General features: G+C 40.3%; 1 protein-coding gene and 1 long non-coding RNA gene across 9 annotated transcripts in view; one reads left to right on the forward strand and one right to left on the reverse strand.

Moving 5' to 3' along the window:
* The first annotated feature begins 312 nt into the window (after positions 1-312).
* The window catches only part of LOC307017967 (uncharacterized protein), a 91,819-nt gene continuing 71,396 nt past the window's right edge, over positions 313-20,735 (forward strand). For 6 of the 8 annotated variants that reach the window (XR_013802316.1, XM_079647960.1, XM_079647957.1 and 3 more), the window contains exons 1-34: positions 343-539; positions 736-786; positions 935-1,101; positions 1,173-1,243; positions 1,439-1,604; positions 1,803-1,940; positions 2,450-2,627; positions 2,701-2,843; positions 3,850-3,953; positions 5,022-5,187; positions 5,283-5,465; positions 5,591-5,743; positions 6,146-6,290; positions 7,361-7,519; positions 7,602-7,720; positions 7,807-8,013; positions 8,540-8,698; positions 9,483-9,667; positions 9,751-9,933; positions 11,750-11,841; positions 11,988-12,157; positions 12,238-12,391; positions 12,466-12,542; positions 12,621-12,801; positions 13,246-13,401; positions 14,169-14,302; positions 14,979-15,137; positions 15,269-15,452; positions 16,876-17,087; positions 17,698-17,886; positions 18,612-18,754; positions 18,855-19,014; positions 19,108-19,191; positions 20,465-20,602. Coding sequence is in view for 7 of the 8 variants with exons in the window: in XM_079647960.1 (XP_079504086.1) it covers positions 482-539; positions 736-786; positions 935-1,101; positions 1,173-1,243; positions 1,439-1,604; positions 1,803-1,940; positions 2,450-2,627; positions 2,701-2,843; positions 3,850-3,953; positions 5,022-5,187; positions 5,283-5,465; positions 5,591-5,743; positions 6,146-6,290; positions 7,361-7,519; positions 7,602-7,720; positions 7,807-8,013; positions 8,540-8,698; positions 9,483-9,667; positions 9,751-9,933; positions 11,750-11,841; positions 11,988-12,157; positions 12,238-12,391; positions 12,466-12,542; positions 12,621-12,801; positions 13,246-13,401; positions 14,169-14,302; positions 14,979-15,137; positions 15,269-15,452; positions 16,876-17,087; positions 17,698-17,886; positions 18,612-18,754; positions 18,855-19,014; positions 19,108-19,191; positions 20,465-20,602 (4,968 nt within the window). In the remaining variant the exon portion in view is untranslated. Of the gene's footprint in view, positions 540-648; positions 787-934; positions 1,102-1,172; positions 1,244-1,438; positions 1,605-1,802; positions 1,941-2,449; positions 2,628-2,700; positions 2,844-3,849; positions 3,954-5,021; positions 5,188-5,282; positions 5,466-5,590; positions 5,744-6,145; positions 6,291-7,360; positions 7,520-7,601; positions 7,721-7,806; positions 8,014-8,539; positions 8,699-9,482; positions 9,668-9,750; positions 9,934-11,749; positions 11,842-11,987; positions 12,158-12,237; positions 12,392-12,465; positions 12,543-12,620; positions 12,802-13,245; positions 13,402-14,168; positions 14,303-14,978; positions 15,138-15,268; positions 15,453-16,875; positions 17,088-17,697; positions 17,887-18,611; positions 18,755-18,854; positions 19,015-19,107; positions 19,192-20,464; positions 20,603-20,735 lie in introns of those variants that run through there. The other 2 variants (XM_079647963.1, XM_079647961.1) reach the window with 2 other exon arrangements.
* LOC307017994 overlaps positions 17,457-20,735 on the reverse strand; it is a 57,305-nt gene continuing 54,026 nt past the window's right edge. Inside the window, exons 3-4 of the long non-coding RNA XR_013802320.1 lie at positions 18,603-18,704; positions 17,457-17,897 (exon numbers count right to left, since the gene is read on the reverse strand). This is a non-coding gene — a long non-coding RNA (uncharacterized lncRNA). The remainder of the gene's footprint in view (positions 17,898-18,602; positions 18,705-20,735) is intronic.

Consider the following 20,735-nt stretch of genomic DNA (forward strand, 5'->3'; position numbering starts at 1 on the left):
TGTGTGGCTTATTGATTATGGTCATAATGACAATGTGTATGTAACTGTGTGTCCTGAACTATTAATATAATTTACAATAGCAATAACACTTTGGTCATTATTATAACTCCAGGTTGTGCTCTGTCATGCTTTACTATTGTACTATAATTAGGATATATACCTGCAGATAAATATGTTTTACATTGTATATTATGATGTCATCTTTCAAACTGAACAATGCAATCAAATGAATTTGATCTCACAGTATGTCATTCCATGTTTTTTTGGGGGGGTTTCTTTCTGAGGTCCACTCAAGTGATTGGCTCGGAGTGTGTTTGTAGCTCCAGTTGGGAAGGTATTTCCTGATTGGTCGCTGTGAGCACCATGGGTCACTGTGGAAGCCCACGTACAAGCCTGGTCATTCAGTGGTGGAAACAGTGCTTGGTTTTCATCCCACTTACATGTGGAGGAAGCCAAACCTGAAGTTACTACAGGGATTGCTATGGCTATGTTCTTGTTACCACTCAGTTGTCTGCATCTTCTTTTTCTGCTGCTACACGGTGAGTTGTGTCTTTTGTTGTGTGATATATGCATTCATGGTGTGCAATTGAATTTTCCATTAAAGGTAGAGTTGACTTGACTAAGAGTCGAGATAACATGAGGGTTAAATATAGAGGTTTGGTGAATTTTCTATACGAAAAGTTGTTGTTTTTTGTCATTATGTTTAAAAAAATGTTGACCTGATTTTCCATGCAGTAGGTGATTGCTTTCGGACGGAACCAAATCTCTGTGATTCAAGTTGTGCTGGTGAGAATCCAGTTTGTTGCTTATGTCACAATGCATGCTCACTAAAAAATACTTAAATGATAAGATTTGACATAAACATTTTTATACCACAAGATTTGCCTCAATTAAAAACTCACTTTCTTTAAATCTTATTATTTCATGTCTTTAGGGTCTCCTACCCCCGACTTGTCCTATCAGAGAGGGGTCAGGTATACTTACAGGTATAGCACGACAATTACTACAACCCTTCATGGCTCCAGTGCTGGAAGGAATGGACTGGCTTTGGACTGTGTGGTTGATATCGACGTGGTTTCCAAGTGTCACCTAATGATGCAGGTCAGCTTTCATAGGAGTGTTAGTGGGATTAAAAAAGAAATGCAAAAACTCATTCATTTGTGCACTTGCAGATCAGGAATCCACAGATAAAGCGAATTTCCCCTCAGAAGGAACACTCTGTGCAACGCTTAAAGAGCTTGAGGTACAACTTTATGATGTCTTTATAAGTAAATGTGCTCTATTTTGCATGTCTGTCCTCATTGTGCAGCATTCAAAGTCCAGATCATTTTGGAATGCCACAACTGTTTTTCCTATGAATGTGATACTCTGTTCCGATGCTTCACTTGTCTGTGTGTTGGGGTCCCCGGGGGGCTCATCTGCTGTTTTTGTTTCCCAGAGATTCACTGGAGAGAACGCGCCTCAAGTTCTCCCTCCATGGGGGAAAGGTCACGGCCCTCTGTCTCCAGGAGGGGGAGCAGGTGTGGGCCCTCAACATTAAAAGGGCTCTACTGAGTATGCTCCAGACCTCCCGCATGGCCTCCAAACAGGAATTAGTAAAAGAGGTGAGGGTTAATGAGGGCTCGGTTCTGTGTATGCAGTAGCTCCTCTGTCTTTATGGAAATTTCAAAATAACTACTTCTAGTCCGAAAGCATCCCCTCTACTCCCGCAACAAACAATAACTGTCATTAACACCATCTTGCCATAATGTAGTGCACTCACAATGGTAATTATCTGAATTTTCTCTCATCCCTCTTCCCAGACTGATGTGTATGGGACGTGCAGCAGCAAGTATGAGAGGAGAGGAGCTGTACTGCTGAAGAGCAGGGATCTAAAACAGTGCCAACAGGCCAGACTGGCACACTTCTGGCCCCATTCAGTAGCTTTAATTGAAGATACTGTGAGTTTACCACTCTTCTTTTTTGATAAAGACACTGTTGAAACTAAAGGGGCCCTATTATCCTAATTTTCATATTCTGTACATTAATGTAAAGCATAATGCCTCTGATGTGGCTAAGGGTCAGTGTCAGTGGGGGTCCATGGGCCTTGTTAATGTTGATAGGGGCAGTCAGGACGTTAAGGGCCGAGCCCAGACCACATTGGCAATGTTTTTTGCAAACAAAAACAAGCTCTGATTCTATTTTAAAGCATTTTATTGCACTCCATCCTTGCTAGTACTTACAAAACCCCAGCTTCGGCCCATTATACTTGTTGATTCCTTTTTCTTATCTTTGGTATCTGAGTTCAAGGAACGTGGAAGTTGAAAGAGAGTGATGACGCTGGTTCACACTTTTCTGCACAACCCTAACCCTGAGCCCTCTGTCATCAAAATAACATCAGTAATGTGGTTCAACTGTTGCATTACAGTTCTTCTTTCATGATGCAAGGTTTGTTTTCTTTCTTTGCTAGTCAGTGCAATCAGAACTGAACTGTATTCAGAAGCATGGATCTACAGTGATGGAAGAGGTCAACTGCACTGAAGTTGTTTCTATGGCAACATGGTCCGGGACGGCAGGGTTGGTTAAGACAAAAACAGTGTCGACCCTGCTGCTGCTCAGAGCCCAGCCAGGGACCCCCTCAGGAGCAGGTCAGGAGGAGTGCTTACAACTTAGCAAGTGTTTTATAGACAAGTATCCTGATGCCTGTTCTCCTCAATGCAGATTCCGTAGGTCTTGGTGTTCTGACTGATCTGCAGTTTGAGGACGAGGGGGCTGCAAGGCCAGGAAAAGCCAGAGCGTCAACACTTCAGCAAGCCAGCCAAACTGTTCGGATGTTATGTAGCCTCACGTCAGACCCACAACTGGTAGGACTCAACAAACAAACAGTCCGTGTAGAGAGCAAAATAGGCAGAAAGTATTGGCTCAAAAGCAATTTAGGAAACCCATCGTTTATCGTCTGACGATGATTATGTTTTTTAATACATTAACATTTGCTAATAAACTGGCTACTTTTGAAACAAAATGGTCATAGACGTCGTTTTCTCGCTACTCCAACTCCATTCCGGCCTCTCAAAAGGCTAAAGGACTGTAAACAATGAGTGTCACAATAAACAGGGTTCTGCAGGGTTCCGTCACCTGATCCCATTGGTCCTAAAAATCTGTTTTCCAATTGACTTACATTGGTTTAGAGACCTCTATAAATAATTGGATAACATTTTTTATTTTTTATTTGATTGATTCGGACTGATGAAGTTTGAAAGTTTAGATTATGTGCATAGTTAAATTGTTTATCACCATTTAAGTTAGCGTAGTTCTAAACCATCATTTTAGAATGCTTGCTCCATGGGCTCATTGATGCGGAACATCACCAGGAGTTGTGGGTGTTTTTACTTTCAGATGTCAAAGTGTTTTGCCTTGTGCTCCAACCAGAACTTTGATTGAAATGAGCAGGGCTCTACCTCAAATGCTGTATCCAGTTCTCTTTACACACATTAATGCATCAGAACAAGATGCCAATGGTTTACAAGATTGCCCGTACCCTCCCAGAATGCTAGCCTAAGTAAGAGGATTGACTTCCCCCAATACTTTACTGTGAATCATTTAAATGATTCCCATACACAGGAGGCCAGTCAAACATAATCTGGCAGCCCTCATCATAATTTGTTTACATGGGATGTGTTTAAAAATAGCTGTCAGACCCAGAGCCTGACACTGTGATATAAAAGCTGTGTGGGATAAAAAGTGCATTCTGTAGGAAGTCATTGGTTCTGGTTGAGCAGGAATAGATTTGAAAAAATGGAGAGTACATTTAATTGATTTTAGGATATCAAAAAATCTAAGTCTATGTATGTGTTTGGTGTTTGCTCTCAGCTATTGCAAGAGTTCCTTGAACTGGCTTTCCAGCTAAGAGATCTGACACTTGCTCAATTGAAGACACTTTGGCAAGAAGCGTCTTTCAAGTGCCTCAACGACTGGTCAGTATTTTCTTTGTGTTATATAATAACATACAGTATGTTATGTTGAGTCATTCAGTTATGAATCAATGTCTATACATGTGAGTTTAAATTTGATATTTCCACACTTGTTATAGAGAAAAACATTTATTGTGTGACCAGTACATTTGATTTAAGCTGAAGGAACTTTTGTATATCGGTTACCATTGAAAATACACAGCCTCTGGCAAAATATGTTAACAAAAGACAGTCTGTGTGGGACACTAACTAACTCAATCAGAGCCTACTGTGAGACGGATGACTTACAGCAAACCTTCTTAGTATCGTCTATGCAGAATATAACAAACTGACATTTTGACTTAAGATACAAAATCTTGTTTCAAGACTAACTTCATAATCATAAAATATCAGGTATGGATTACTCTGCATATATTCAGGTTTAAATTGGGAATAAACCTTTCTTTGGTTTAATTGGATCACACCAGCCGAAAGGCCAAATCAGGCCAAGGTGTAACGTATGGGGGGGGGTGCGCCCCCTTATCCCACTTCCTAACCCTGAATTCTGGGTTCCCCTTGCCCAACCAATCTTTTAAACTCAACTACACAGCTGTAGGTTTTGTGATTGCATTTGTGTTGTTGTGAAAGCTAAAAACAATACCAGTGCCGCCAGTTTTGCGGTTTGTAAAACCGATTGCCAGTAATGTAATTTGCTACTAAAGTCATGAGTCAGTGTTCAATGACGGAATAAAACAGTATAGTCAAAGACCAAACACAAGATCCCCCAAAGCACATGTGTGATTATGGAAAAAGCAACAGTCCCATTTCGGTAAAGTCCGGCTGACCGTTTTTTTGTGATTTCTTGTTCATGGTATGACTAACTGACACAACTAAATGAGATGAAGGCAACATTAACAAATATAGTACAACAGTGAAGATTAATACCTACCCTCCTGTCTGTATATGAAGCTGCAAGCTAGCCGTCGGTTAGCCTAGCATAAACACTGGAAACAGCAGTAATTTCTTTAATACCACATTATGACACATGCATACAGCAGAGGTTGATACTGACGCTATTAACTGGTTGGACAGGCAGCCTCTGTTGGATGCATTACCAGCCTGTGGATCTGAACACTGCATCGTCCTGCTGACCGACCTGATGAGGAGCAAAGAGCTGGAGGAGGAGCAGGCTTACGCTTTTTTAACCACCATGGCCCTCATCCCTCATCCATCGCCACAGATCATCGAGTCCATCAATGTAGGAACCTCTATGTGACATTAATGAAGAACTAAATATCTCATCAATTAAATGAAATAATTTCTGTATTGAGGCTTGTCTTCTATCTGTGTTAGGCCTTACTGCAGGTCCAAGAGCTTCGTTCAAAGGCGCTGCTAGCTGGATCCTCTCTTGTGTATCAACTGTGCCAAAAGTCTCAAGCCTCCTGTAGTGAATTTCCTCAGGTGCAGTCCTTCATACAGATGCTTGAAGAAACCCTGAAGGAGGGCTGCGAGGAAGAACAACCCACTCAAGCTAAGGTGCTTTCATACAGACACGCACACTAGCTGCATTAGCATACAGATATTCACCTGACTAAACCTGTTGATTTGAACAATTGTACATAAACAATGGCTAATATACATGTATATTTTCACCCCAACAGTTTTATTATGCACTGAAATCTGTGGGAAACATTGGTCTGTCTGTTCCAACCTTTATTCCATTGCTAAAATGCTACATGCTAAGCCCCTCAATTGCACTTGAGCTGAGACTAGCCGCCATCCAAGCCTTCAGACGCTTTCCCTGCTCAGCTGATGTGAGTTGATTACATTATCTTTACAGCTTTGTTGCCATTTTATGACAGAGGACAGTTAAAGATTGGGTAGAAGAAAACATTTGGTGTGAGGAAAATGACTTAATGCCATAATTGAATACAAGTTTAGTGTACCTGTTAGGCTAACAAAGTGCTCCTGATGTGAGTTGATTCTAGTTAATACCTACATTTTTACTGAAATCATTCACTTACATTTGTGAAAATAGGTAACTCTAGATAACTGTCCTTTTTCAATAGAAGGTTCAGTTACTCATATTTCAAAAACTAATATCTCTTCATATCAAAGAGGCTAACTGTCTAATTGATTCATGATGAGTAGAGGTGGAGGTGAAGAGGTGCTGAGCCGTCTAACATGAGTGAGTGACAGCAGTTTCCTTCCTCCAGAGGTCTGTGCTGTTGCAGCTGTACCGCTCCTCCCAGGAGGATCCCGAGGTCAGAATCGCTGCATACCAGCAGCTCATGCACTGCCCCGACCAGGACGTGTTTGAAGTGGTCAAGACCACGCTTAGGAACGAGACCTCCCGCCAAGGTCTGATTCAAACCTTTGTGGTTGGTAGATAGATGTGTTTCCTGCTGAAATTAAAATATTAATAAACAATGTCAGCTTTCATTGTCAAACAGATTAAATATTCATTATAGAAGCCACTTTATTTTCTGTATTTTTTGGGTTGGTCTTGCTAACAAGACTTCATTTTCTTTTTAAACATAGATGATGATTTGTTCTAATAATTATTAAACATTGTCTGCTGGCATGTTTCCCCAAATTACTAAGAATGTGTATATAAAATGAATCTTGTTTACTTTAATTCCAACTCTATTCTGTCTAGAGACATCAGTATGACTTTCATAAACTCCAATAGGGTACATGGCTTTGGTTTCTCTGACAGATTACATCTCACTATAACTTGATCAAAAACTATTTATTTGTTGTAAAATGTTGTGTAGGTGAATAACAACTTTTACAGTGTTAACTGCAGAAGCATGTTTTCTCAACACAGCAATCGTATGGCTAGGATATTATTTGTGTAATACATAACACTGTTAAAAAGGTTGCATTGCCATTAACGCAAAGCCCAATTACAGTATGGTGTACCCCAGGGGTCTATTCCTGTGTTTCTAGAATTTCTCATTTATATAAATGATTGACCCAATGTGTCCAAATTACTTACTCCAATAATTCTAAGTAGTCATTTATGAAGCTAACTCTGGTTTATCTACTTATGCAAAGTGGTTAAATGCAAACAAAATTGAACTTCAGAATTCGAATTGGCAAGTTTCCTTATGCCTAATGTCTAAGCAATTACAACCTTTTTTTCCTTTTTACAATGAAAAAGGACAATGGGATTCATTGACCCATAAGGTGAGAACAAAAAATCACACATTTCTGAAAAAAGCTTGAACATCTGAAATTATAGCATCCTATATTTGCGAGGAAGTATAAAGAAATTATCTGAGATTTAATTCACAAATTTGCGAGATATTTTTCTGGGTTAAAGTAACAATGAATGGTAAAGGGGCAAAACTTAAAGCGGGATATTCATTTTTAGAACTTTCTCATCTTGATGGACATTAATAACTGTTTCTCTTCTGGTTCTCCAGTGGGCTCATATGTGTGGAGTCACCTGACTAATGTCCTGAAGAGTGAGGACCCCATGAAGCAGCCCCTAATCGAGTCACTGCCTGATGACATTATCAGCAGAGACTTTGAGGCTGAGTTTTTGAAATACTCTTTTTATTCAGACTACACTATTTCATCAGGTAAAGATGGCGTCCCTTCAGTTTCAAATTCAAGATAAACAATACAAGATAAACTTAATGTTACATGACTAATTCCTTTCAGGCATGGGGATTACAAATGTGGAAACCTCTTTGGTTTTCTCTCCCAAATCGTTTCTACCAAGATCTGCCTCTGCCAACCTTACACTGTATTTACATGGCAGAGCCCACAACCTTCTGGAAGTGAGTTTCATGTCCACTTGAATTCTAAAACTAAATTAAAGTCCTACAAAATGTACTTCAACCCATGTATTTATTTCCCAACTTAGGTGGACCTTCACGTTGAAAACGCTGAACCTCTTTTGAGGAATGTTTTCGGTCAGCAGAACTCAGATGGAGAGTCCCAGGCTCAAAGTCCAAAGTCGCAGTCCAAAGAGGCATCAAGGACAAGAAGAAGACCAGAGGATGGACGTAGTGCAGAAAAAGAAGCGTGTTTATCTGACACCAGCAGTTATCTGAGCCAGGCCAGGGCCATGGTGAGGTCACTGTGATTGCTGAAGGCCAGTTATCTCTACTTTATTAAGAGCAGTTAAGGCAGCAGGATTAACACCAAGCCTGGTCAAGAGGGATACACAGACGTGAACATGTGGGGAGGTTTTTGCAGCGGACTTGTGGCCATTTATATTGCATTTTAGATTTAAAACTGTTATCTTGAATGTACATTTGTAAAATACTTGAAGTAAATGCCTAAATTAGGGCTGCAGCTCACAACTATTTTTACTATTGATTAATTTACAGGTTATTTTCTTGATTAATGTTTCATTGACTCATGAGGTTAGAAAATAAAAATGGCCTGAGTTCCTGAATTTGCATCTAAGGTATTTAGTTACAGGAATTGAAGAACAAGACAAATGCAAGCATCAATACTCACATTTAAGAAGCCACAATCATCAAATCCTTAGTTGGCGATTCATTCTCTGCCAAACAAATAACTGACTACTTGTTTCAGCTCTCTTGAAACACATTTTTTTGAGAGAATGTTCATAAATGTGTCTTTTCCAGTTGTTTGGGAGGAGGAGATCAGAGGAGATCAGGCCCCGGTGCTGGGTCGGTGTGAAGGTGTTTGGCAATGAGCTCAGCGTGTTCTCATGTGAAGATCTCTACAACCAACTGGACCATCTCTCGCTGAGCGTGGCCGGACTGGCTGTCAAACTGCTCAAGGTATACTCACAGCAGCTACTCTTAAATATGCTTTAATATATTTTTAAGATATGGCACAAGAGAAAAGGAAAATGTCAGTTTAACAATGACATAACATGATACATTAAACTAAGACTATGTTTATCTCAATGGATCAAAAGGACAAAAAGGTATCCTTTCTGCATTTTAAATTTGTATGCAAACTATTCAAAGTTAAAAGTAAAAAAAAATAGAGAAAATCCCAATAGAGAAAAAAACATCCACCAAGGCTAATGGTACGTTTATGTGCTCCTTGGATGGTCCCATTTTTGAATTTCGAGATGTGTATTCCGAATTCAGTGTGTGATGAGCTTTAAATTGTAATATTGAAACAACATGGTGTGTAAAAAAAGGATTTAGATTTATATCTTATAAGAATTTTCTCTCACCGAATATCTTATTTTTAAGTAATAGAGTTTTTTTGCTTTGAGGTGTAATGTTTGGAGTCTTCTGCAAACCCAAATATTGCAATATAGGGGAAAAACATTAACAGTTATCAACAGTGTTTTTGCTATATTATCACAGTAGTTCTGCCAGAAGCAGGATAGTGATGAACAAGAATACCACAAATGAGTTGAGATTGCAAAATAAAACCTGAATACATCTTTTATAATCAAGCTTTGGATTGCTTTGAACTATATAACTGTGAGATGTCGTCACCAGTCGTCCTCCAGATATAACCTCAGTCCACGCTCCTAGTCTTACTTGAGCTAGTCTCTGTCTGTTTACCCTCCTGTCAGTTTCTCACACACTCTCTGTCCTCCAGGGTCAGGAAGTCCAGCTGAACCACCGAGCCGTGCTGATGACAGACGAGCTGGTTTTACCGTCTCTGTCCGGTTTACCCATCAAACTGGGCATCAACATGACCTCCCTCCTGTCGCTGCGTCTGAAGGGCAACATCAACTACAGGGACACCTCTCACTTCTCCCTGACCGGATACATCAAACCAAAGTACTTCCATATAATCTAACAGCGGCTACTACTCTGACATTCGGTTACAAGCGGTAGAGTGTAACTGCTGTCTGTATTCCCAGTGCCTACGTGGGGCTGTCGGCCAGGATGGGGGTTGACGGTGCTCTGGGTCAGGCTGCGGTGGACTGGGTCTCTGAGCTGAGGAGCTCCATCAGTCTGGATGGTAGTGTTCAGCTGCAGGAGGGGCGGGATGTCCGGGTCACACTGAACACACCGGAGGACGTCATGGACATCATCTCTCTCAGGTAACAGTGGATTACTACCAGAATTATTTCTTCCTTCATTCGTCATCTTTTAGAATCAGAAATGGTACAAGAGGGTAAAGCTAAGTAAAACCAAACACCAAAACCTTTTGGCATCCAAAAAGTAACTTTCTGAAACTGTAAATGCACTGTTAAAGTTGTAAGACGAAAACACCCCAACTGTTCTACACCATGTGGTAGAGATCTGCTAATTAGATAGGCCCTAAAGTATTTAACTCTAAATGGGACCCAACTTTACTAAATGAACATCACGATGTATTGAAAAAGAATACAAACTAGAAATTGAGACCATAAAATGATTAGAAAAATATTTACTGGGGTAAGAAAAGAAGTGCAAAGTAATGTCATTTTCTCATAGAATTTTATACAATAAGCCTTTTTTTAATGCAACCAATGGAGTCACCCCCTGCTAGATATTAGAAGGATGCTGTTTTAAGGCCCTATAGAGCTGTCATCATTTTTTAGACCAGGAGATGCTGTTAGTGCAGTGGTTCTCAAAGTGGGGGAGGCAGAGGCATGCCAGGGGGGGCGCGAGAGACCAGGAGGAAAAATTGTTATAAAAAAATTGTTATAAAAAAAAAAAAAAATCATAATTTGAAAAATGATTGATTCGAAAATAATATGATGCAGTACTATTACGTCTGGGTCTCTGTTTTTCATTAAAGCTCGGTTATGTGTGTGCGTGTGTGTGGAACAAGCCATTTTGTGTGCACGAGTGAGAGAGAGAGAGAGAGAGAGAGAGAGCGCACCGGTACCGGAGATCGTTGTTGTTAGCTTCTGGTGCTAGCGAGCTACGCTAACGGATATAAGGAGTTTTTCAATAACAAAGTGGAGGAGAGTCCTCTCCTGTCAGACTGAGAGACTCAGTGAGCTAAAGGACTCTCTTAGTGTTATCTCAGTGGGTCTCAAATGTTTTGGTCACCATTAATGTAAACAATTATTTCCGAGGCACACGTTTATATGATCATTATAGTTATAAAAAAATAAGAGAATAAATTAAAAACAGGTATGAAATACTAAATGACAGTAAAACAAGAATAAAGTTTAAAAGGGCGATTTGTAAAATAAAAAAAATAAAAAAACCTGTTTACAGTTCTGTTTCAAATGGGTGTTGAGAGAGGTATCCATAGATCTCTTAATTTTGCTCTCAAAGTGCACCAGATTGATGCATTTAACTTCAATATTTAAAAATAAATCTTCCCGGGGGAGCTTGCCCCCGGACCCCCCTATGTGAGGTCCGCACAACACCTATAAAAATAGCACTTGACCCCTGCTTACAGCTATATTCCGTGAGCTGATTATCGAGCCTTCATTGTAACAGTCGCGGGTACATTGTGTATTTGTGTGGGGATTGTTGCAGTAGAACATTCCACTGTAGCGCCCGGTACATTAATGGGAAACCTTAAATGTTTGAGCACCCTTTATGAAACGTCAAGCTACCCCACAGCACCCCCAAAATAAATCTCTGGCGCCACCACTGAGCCTGACTTGTGTTGGGGGGGCCCGACTTCTTTTTTTCTCCAAAGGGGGGGCCTGACAGAAAAAGTTTGAGAAACACTGTGTTAGTGTAAGATTTTTAAACATGTAATTGTTGAATTGGTTCAATATTTAATACATATTTTTTACCACATTTGTACTTTGCTTTACACTTATTTGTACACACTTTATTTCTTCTTGATTATGTTTAGCAGGTTGCAAAATCTTCGAATTAATAAATACATTTTAATTGAACACAATCAGCCAGCGTTTGATATGTCAAGGGTTTCAGCGAGTGTGTCCATCTGTTTGTGTTGACCAGCTCCAGAGTGTTTCAGCTCAGTGGAGACCACAGAGAGGAGATCAGGGGGCCAAAGAGTCGAGTGCAAAAGACCTCCTGCACCCCAAAGACATGTGAGTCCTCCAACACAACACTCTCTATAGATTTATACATCACACACAGAAGCAGGGATAGGACGATTTAGGATTTTACCTGTCGGGTTACTTTCTACGATTGTCAGGTGATAAAAGATTCTGTTTGATCTCTGCTTCCTTGGCAGGGTCCAAGATGGTCGGCTGGCAGCTGTGCTCCAACGCCTCGTACCCATCGGCTGCCCCAGGGGTTTCACTTCCGGCTCCAGGACCTGTCCACATCTCCCTCCGCCTGCTGAAGCTTGACCGAGGCCTACATTATTACATGTTGGAGGCCACCTACTCACTGCGCCCTCAGGTAGGAGAAAAGAAGAAGCTATGTTCTTTGTATTCCCCTGTGTGAGATCTCTTTATCTAGCCTCACAACTCGTGTTTCAGAGAGGCACCTGGCTGCCCAGAGAGGCCTCCATCCACTTCCTCCTGGCCACACCTCAGTCCTCCATCCCCAGGGACATGTCTCTGGACCTGACCTTCAACCCCCACAGACTGCTGCTGAGGATCACCCACCCTCTGAAAACCATCCACATACAAGGTCAGTCGCAGAGGGGAATTATGGGAAAAAAACTTCTTTCAGGGTTTAATACTGAAAATGTGTTGTTTTTTCAGGGCAACTTGAACAAGAGAGGAACGTAAAGTCAGGGAAGCTAGAGCTTATAATTGATGGTGTTCACTATTACGTCATGGCAAGTATTGAGATTCTGTATGCTATGTGATAAGATGACATGTCTAGTCATGAAAGATGTTAATTAGTTTATTTCTAGGGCTTAGTGGACACTCACACCCTGCTGTCAGAGCAGAGGATGCGCTATCACCTTGAAGCCAAAATGGCCGCTGATGGACTTCCCATGGTCCTCTCTGCCAATGTTACACATGGACTGGGCAGGAAGACCAGCTTCTCCGCCACTGTGAAGAACGTGTTCAGAGAAACTGCATCACTGTCGGGTATGCAACTAATATAATATATATAATATTAATTTTCAACATTTACATTTGACATAATATTTACCATAAATGTATTATTCAGAAAATGTTAACCTAAGTCACAAATCAAGTTACAAGTAGGGTCATTTTTTCATAGACTTCTATGCAATCCGAAAAACAATGTGACAATATGATTTGATTGGCTGACGCTTCCGTCGAAGCTTGAAAAGTTGAACTTTTCTCAACTTTTGAAGCGAGCAACGGAGGCAAAGTGCCGCGACGGAAGCACAATGCAGTTCGGAAAAGGGTGACGTCGCCCCATTCAAAGTGAATGGGAAGCTGCGTTGAAGCTTCAACGCACGCCGCCGTGTGGACGGGCCAAGGAATCCCTGTAAAAGTTGTCCCTATGCTGTTTAGAATGTTTACCTTTGACATGTGGTTTAGCTGTGTTCGTTCCTCCATCAGTGTCCCTGGAGCGCAGGCGGGATGCCAGCAGCAGGCAGTACTCTGTGGAGGCGGAGCTCTTGTTACCTGGGGTGGTGGGCACCAGGATGCTGGGTCTGATGGAGCAGAAGGGCTCAGTGTGGAGCTCCGCGCTCAGGCTCAAATATGGTCTAGGAGGTGAGCTACTAAAATATGTACATTTTGAGAAGCCACACGACTAGTATAAGGTTTATGATACATACAAGGAATTTGCTTTGGTGTATAATGGTGAATTCATAATATTACCAGAGAAATTAAGTTGCAAAAAAGGGACACATAAAAAAAAGCAGGAGTAAACTCTAAAAAAGTAAAGGAACAGTATGCCTAAAACCATACAAAAAATTAAGAATCCTCCAATAGTCCTCTTTAGTGGGAAAGGTTGCAATTAGGAAAGTGACGGTATTTAACTGCTTTAACTCCATCAATGGTAATATAATATGGGTTAGTGTTTAAAAAAACAGCTTATATCCGCTCATTTTGGTAGGAAATGGTACTACGGTGCTGCTCTATTCATTCAGATTGTTAAAGTGTCATTGGCAAAGGCTAACACATCTTTTTTGTTTCTGTATTTTGGAAAACTCAGCAGCAGAATGTCTCCTTCTTCGGACCAACTGCCTATCCAATATCCTGTTTATTATACAGACGACAGTGAAAAGGTTTTTAGATTAATCACTATTTTCAATTTATTTCGAAAGAGATATTCCTGATGAGTTTTTCAAAATGGCACGTTTTTTAAAGCTACCACCACTAAAAAATGCATTTAAGTCATCTGTTCTTCCTAAAAAAAAAGTGCTCTTGTTAATGTTTGGAGGAAATTGAGCAATTTTACTTCAAGTTTCTCCCCGTCAGGTATAATGTTTAGCTCACAAAAACTTCAGTTTCCCTGACCTTTAACCCCTGCACAGGTGATGCCCGGCACCTGCGTCAGGAGTGCTACACGTCTCAGAGACTAAGGAGGGAGAGGGACTCAAACCTCACCTACATCATGAGAGCAGAACAGGAATTCTACTGCTCCAACATGGCTCCCATCAACCACAAGGTACCTGAAACCCACTGTGTGATCTCACACAAGCTGGTAAAGGGTAGTCTGGATTTTGTGGGGTTATGAGGCACTATTACAAAGTCGCTGTATAACCTACAGTGGACGATGGTCATCATGCCCCCAGTTTTGAAAAACAAGTAGCGGTAGTTACAGCTTGTGAAAAAACCCAATGTATTTCTGTGGACAGAGGCAGGTGCGAAATGTATTTTAGCCAGCTTAAAGAAAGGCTCACTTAATAGAAAAGTCTAACGCTTTAAGTGTATGTTATATTGTAAATATTTACAACGGCTGACCTTGCCGTCATATAGTTTTTTTTACGAGGAAAGTGCATCTGTTATCTAAGACCTCCCCAAAGCCACCATACTTTGTTGAAAAAAACAGTAATTTTATCTCCAAGATCATGGGAGTTGCTCGTCTACAGCTGCCTTGCAAAGTCAGTTTGTGACATCCTTTTGTTGGGGTAAACCTAAGTCAAACAACAAAACAAACAAACAAACAAACAAACTGATAGACTCAACACCAACAACTTCTCTGTCCTTTTAGGTAAATTGCTGTTTCAATATAGTATCTCTTTATATGCACCATTCATATAGAAAATCATGAGTGGAAATGCTGAAAAATCTTACTATATAGCTTCCGAACAGAGCTCTTTGTTTTTTTTCTGTGTCTGCAGATCCACCTCCGCCACGAGGAAAGCGCCGTCCACATTAAATCGTCCCTGGACGTGAGCTACGGCAAACACTGGGACGAGATCAACAACAAACGCACACTTCTACTGAGCCAGTCCTTCAAAAACCAATCCACACAAAACCACACCAGCTACACACTGGAGGTAAACATAACTATTCCAAACCAACGCACGTATATAATAAAAATAATCCTTGTATTTACATTTTCTAAGCACGAAATAGATATTTTATGTCCAACCAAAGTACAGTAAAATATTTCCTCTGGTGAACCCAGTTCAGTCTCCAGGTCCCAGAGAAGAATCTGAACTACCGGACCCAGCTGATGCACTATCACCTGAAACAGCTGGGCTCAGAGAGCAGCACTCACCTCAAAATCCATTACAACAACCTGATGCCTCTGGTGGCCGGATTACACTGGAAAAGCCCTCCCAAAGGCTCCTCGCTGAGGAAATGGGAAGGTAAAACAGCTATATTTCATTTTACATAGATAGAGTTAACTTGTTGCCTATGTTTAATGGTCTTTAAACAAAGGATTATAGTTATTTAAAGCATCATTGTTTTTAATAATAATATATTGTATTATTTTGTCTCATATCGTATTGTAGTATATCATATTAAATCGTTTTTGTCAATCGTATTTGTATTGTATCCTATCGTATTGTTTATTGTAACATATATCGTATTGTATATCATATTGTATCGTCTATCCTATGTCATATTGTATATCGTACCCTGTATGTCGTATATCGTAGCGTTTATCGTATCATATATTGTGTCTTATCAATTATTGTACCATGTATTGCATATCGTATATCGTATCATATAAAAACCCTAGTCCACCGGTAAATGTTGATAATAAAAACACATTGATTATACATTAGGTTCTAAATCAAACATCTTATTGTTTTTTTGAGAGTGTCACTGTCTGTAGTACTACGATAAGATATGATAGTATACGATATCTGATAAACAAGATACAATAGTTCACCTCCCGTTTGGACCCTGGTAAGGCTCCAGTATGTTCAAAACTGTGCTCACCTACAAGTCCCTTCATGCCCATGCCCCCCAGTACTTATCGGACCTCCTCCGCCCACATGCCCCGACTCGGAACCTGCGGTCTTCAGACTCTGGCCCCCCGCACCAACCTGCGAACCTTCGGGGACAGAGCCTTCAGTCTGGCAGCCCCCACCCTCTGGAATGCTCTCCCTGCGGAGATCCGCAACATCCCCACGCTTGACGCCTTCAAAAGGGCCCTCAAGTCCCATCTGTCTGCTAAGGCCTTTGGCCCCTAATATATTTGTTGTTTTGTCTGTATGACTGTTTGTCTGACTGCCTTTTGTTATGTTTGTTTCTACTCCTGTTCTTCTTTGTAAAGCGACCTTGGGTCTCATGAAAGGCGCTATATAAATCCAAGCTATTATTATTATTATTATTATTATATATATCGCATCTTACATCATATCTTATATCGTATATCATATTGCATCGTATATCTTATCTTGATATCCTATACCGTATACTGTATATCGTATCATATATTGTATTTTATATTGTTGTCGTATATCGTATATCGTATACAGTATATCGTATATCATATGTTGTATATTGTATTGTATATTTTACTTTATATTGTATATCGTATATCTTATCGTTTTCGTATTGTATCTTGTTTATCAGATATCGTATATTTTCATATCTTATCGTAGTACTACAGACAGTGACACTCAAAAGAACAATAAGATGTTTGATTTAGAACCTAATGTATATTATTAATCAATGTATTTTTATTATCAACATTTACCGGTACAATTCTGTCTGACTGTAATTGGAGTGTGTTGGCAGTGAGGCCCTGGTCAGAATCCTGTCTCTCTTCTCCTCCAGGCAGCCTCACCATGGACTCTCCCTGGCTGTACGTGTTCACCTCCCACAGACTGACCCAGCAGCAGAGCCACTCCCTCCAGCTCACCTCAGAGCTGACCGCCAGCAAGTGGCTGAACATCCGGACCCTCATGCTGGAGGCTCTCTACAGGAGCCGGGGCCGGGGGGGGGAGGCCCGCCTGGAGATCAGCACAGCAGCCGCTCAGTACATCCAGGTGAGGGAGGGGGGGAACACACCTGGGAGATATTAACAATCTAACTTATTTATATACGTTCATATCATTCTTATTATTTGTGAAATGATTGTGTAGTAGTGTTATCTTTATTAATCTACACACACCTGGTCCTGTGAGAAGGACATCCTCTGTTTCTCTCCCAAAGTGTCTTCATTTTTTGTCCTATTAATTGTGGGTTTATTTGGGGGGATTCTCCTTGTTATTGCGAGGTGTTGTATGCTGTACACAGTATAAAAACTGCTGACTGAGACAAATGTGTAATGTGTGATAGGAGAGTATATAAATACAATGTTATTGATTGATATGAGAGGAGATCAGTTTTTTAAAACTTTATTTTTAGGATGTAAGGCACCATATGACCAAGGTAAATAGATCAAAAGAAAAATAAACAACAATTAATAATAAAGGTCACACAAATATATCAATAAAAAAAAAGAATGCACTAGAAAGGTTACACATATTAAGCAAAAATACTAATTTAAATAATTAATGATATCACTCAAATGCTCCATTAGTGATTTCATTTATAACACTGAACATTTTGCCTAAAGTTTCCACTGTCTTTCTCACTCCTCCTGTCCCTCCCCAGGCAGGGGGGTGGGCCGTGGTGGGGAAGCGCGGTGTGAAGGCCTCCGGCTCTCTGAGCTCGTTTTGGACCCCCTCCCTGAGAGGAGACGTCTCCCTGGAGGCCTCTAAATCCAGCCACACCCTGCACATGACCTCCACCTGCGGCAGGCACAACGCCAGCCTCTCTGCTTCCCTGAACACCGTGGACAAGGTGGGTGGTGTCTGTGGAAGGGTGGGATTATTACTGAAATGCTTTTAGATTATGGGCGGAATATGAGACATTAGGCCCCAGGCACAGACATGTAAAGGGCCCCCGCCCATCCTATATACAGAACAGTTAAACCAGAGCCACAGATTCAAAGAGACTTTAGTTTTTCTTGCCTGTCTTTGTAGTGATTTGATGTCTCTTTGTGTTTATATTCCGTCTCTTTGTTGTACATTTGTTTCTCTTTGTAGTTTTATTCTTTCTTTTGAAGTTGTTTTGTGTGTCTCTTTTTTTGGTTTTGCCGTTTTGCATCTCTTTGTAGCCCTTTGCGTCTGACGTTTTACATCTCTTTGTGTTCATAATCCGCTCTTTTTTTATGTTTTTTGTGACTTGTGGTTATATTCTGTCTCTTTGTAGCCCTTTCGTGTCTATTTTATGTCATTTTGCATTTCTTTTTGGAAGTTTTTTGTCTCTTTCTTTTTGTATTCTGTCTATTTTGAAAGCTTTTTGGCTTTTTGTGGCAATATTCTCCCTATTTGTAATATTTTTGTGTCTGTTTTATGGCTGTTTTTCTTGGACATTTTGCTTCTCTTTGTGATCATATTCTGTCTCTTTTCACCTATTTTGTGTCTCCTTTTGGTCAGTATTTCTGTCTGTGTTATGTCTTTTTTGCTCAGTTAGATGGTCTAGTAATCCTTTCATGAAAATGATTATCTTCTCACTTCTTTTAGAATTTGAAAAAGAGGCAAGCGATCCTGAAGATGACCTTCTCGAAGCCGAAGAGTCCGTCCACAGAGCTGGAGTTTGAGGGTGTAGTGGAGGAGCTGAGGAAGGACACGAAGATGTATCAGAAAAGAGTCATGCTGCAGCTCAGGTCTGTGATTCACTCGGACTTCATCTGTTGATGTATTTTAGGATGTTGTAGTTATGTTAAAATGCCAGTTGCTGACATTAATAGCTGCTATATCGCACAGACAGCCCTTCCACACCTTTCCTCAGACTTTCCTCCTACGGGAGACTTTCACCGTCGACCTACTCAAAGGCCTCTACATCCTGGAGTCCAAAGCGGGTTTCCATGGCAACAGAGAGGTCATCCACACCCTCACCCTCGGCTACAAACCACCGAGCCCTTTTGTAAGTTTGACACATGTTGATTTATGACTCACACATGACACAAGTCGATTGTTATTGCTTATCGATATGTTTTCTGGCTTTTTCCATGTTTAGGTTTGTTCTGCACTCGTCCATCCTTTCGGCTCTGACACTATTCCATCAGACTCAGAGGTCTGCGTGACCCTAAACAGCAACCAGGTAAACTGCCAGCCTTCTAAACTCAAAACGCTCACAATAAAAAAAATAACCTCTTTATTTATTTAAAAGGTAATGACATTTTATTACATATCCTTTTACTAAATTTTGAACTCTCTTTCCTTCGCTTTTAAGGTGTCTGGATACAGAAATATCTTCTCTGGTCAATATTGAAAATGTTGGCTATTTTGCTTCTATAACATTTCTTCTTTGAGACTAGTAAAACTAAATGATCCAAAATACACACACATTAAGTGCTTATAACCAAAAACTTAGCGTTTAATAATGCATATTTAAACATTTTAGAAAGTGACAAATAAACCAAAAAGTAACTGCGTTAATGTATGTTATCTACTGGGGAAGTAGCATGGTCATGAGGTGGGGACACTTTTTTTCAGATAAAAATAAAACTGTATTGCTTTTTTTGTACACACCCATTTCCTTACTATTTGCTATCAACACGTGTATAGACAGGATTCACAGTTTCAGGCTACAGACTGTTTCCGTAGGAACCATTATAGATGTGTGGCCAGGGGAAAATTATGGAGGAAGCCGATGTTCTCCGTCTTTCTTTAAGAGTCTTGAACACGCCTGTTCTCCACAGCGACGCAAATGCACACTCACATGTTGTGAAAACCATGTTTGCAAACTGTAGCCCTGCAGGGGGGTCTGGGGGGATCCTCCCCCTTTTAACATGTAAACTACGCATTCTGGCACTCTCGGACAAGAAAATAAAGCAACAAGACAACCTTTACTTCAGGGCAAGGCAAACAGGCCAAACAACATTGCTGTATGTTTTTGGGTCATTTTAGAGTCAGTAAAGTAAGGAGGAATTATTCTGTTGCTGCAAAGCCAGAGCAATGTTTTCTTTCAAAAAAATTACATTTCTTTTTGCACGCTATTTTTCAGAACATTTACAAGTTATACTTTTAAAAAGTGGTGGGGACAAAATTGGCCATTTCAAAAAGTGTTGCAGACATGTCCCCAGCGCAAATGACGCCTATGAGCATGGTGATATCTACTAGTTACATGTTTGACCTTATTCTCCTGTATCGTGTCCCCTTAAATTCAAGTTCAATGTTTATTAAGATATTAAACTTGTAAATGATAAAGTAAAACTTGCAGAGTTGTAGGATAATTTAATTGAATTACAATGGATAAGCATATTTATTTGATAAGTATGATCAAATGTAAGTGAGTACACTAACTTATATACTGTTAGAAAATGTTGGGAACATTTGTGTATTTAATATATGTTTTTACATTTCCTTTTAAGACCCAGAGAGACATACAGGGAAGGTTACGAATCGGCAGCAAAGAGAGACTGACGTTCTTTGGACAAGTTCAGTTTAACCCTTTGCACTCAACTCACCAAGAGATAAAAGTCAGAGCCAACTTCTCCCATCTACTCCAGGTGAAGCAGACTATTACCATCATTATTCTACAGACAAAACCATTTGTTATATGTATGATGCATGCAGATAGCTGTAAGTTCTTGACAACTAACAAGTCCACCTCCAGCAGCGTACAGTATAGTTTACAGTAAA

Source organism: Notothenia rossii (genome assembly GCF_949606895.1).
Source record: "Notothenia rossii genome assembly, chromosome: 9".
Lineage (NCBI taxonomy): Eukaryota > Metazoa > Chordata > Actinopteri > Perciformes > Nototheniidae > Notothenia > Notothenia rossii.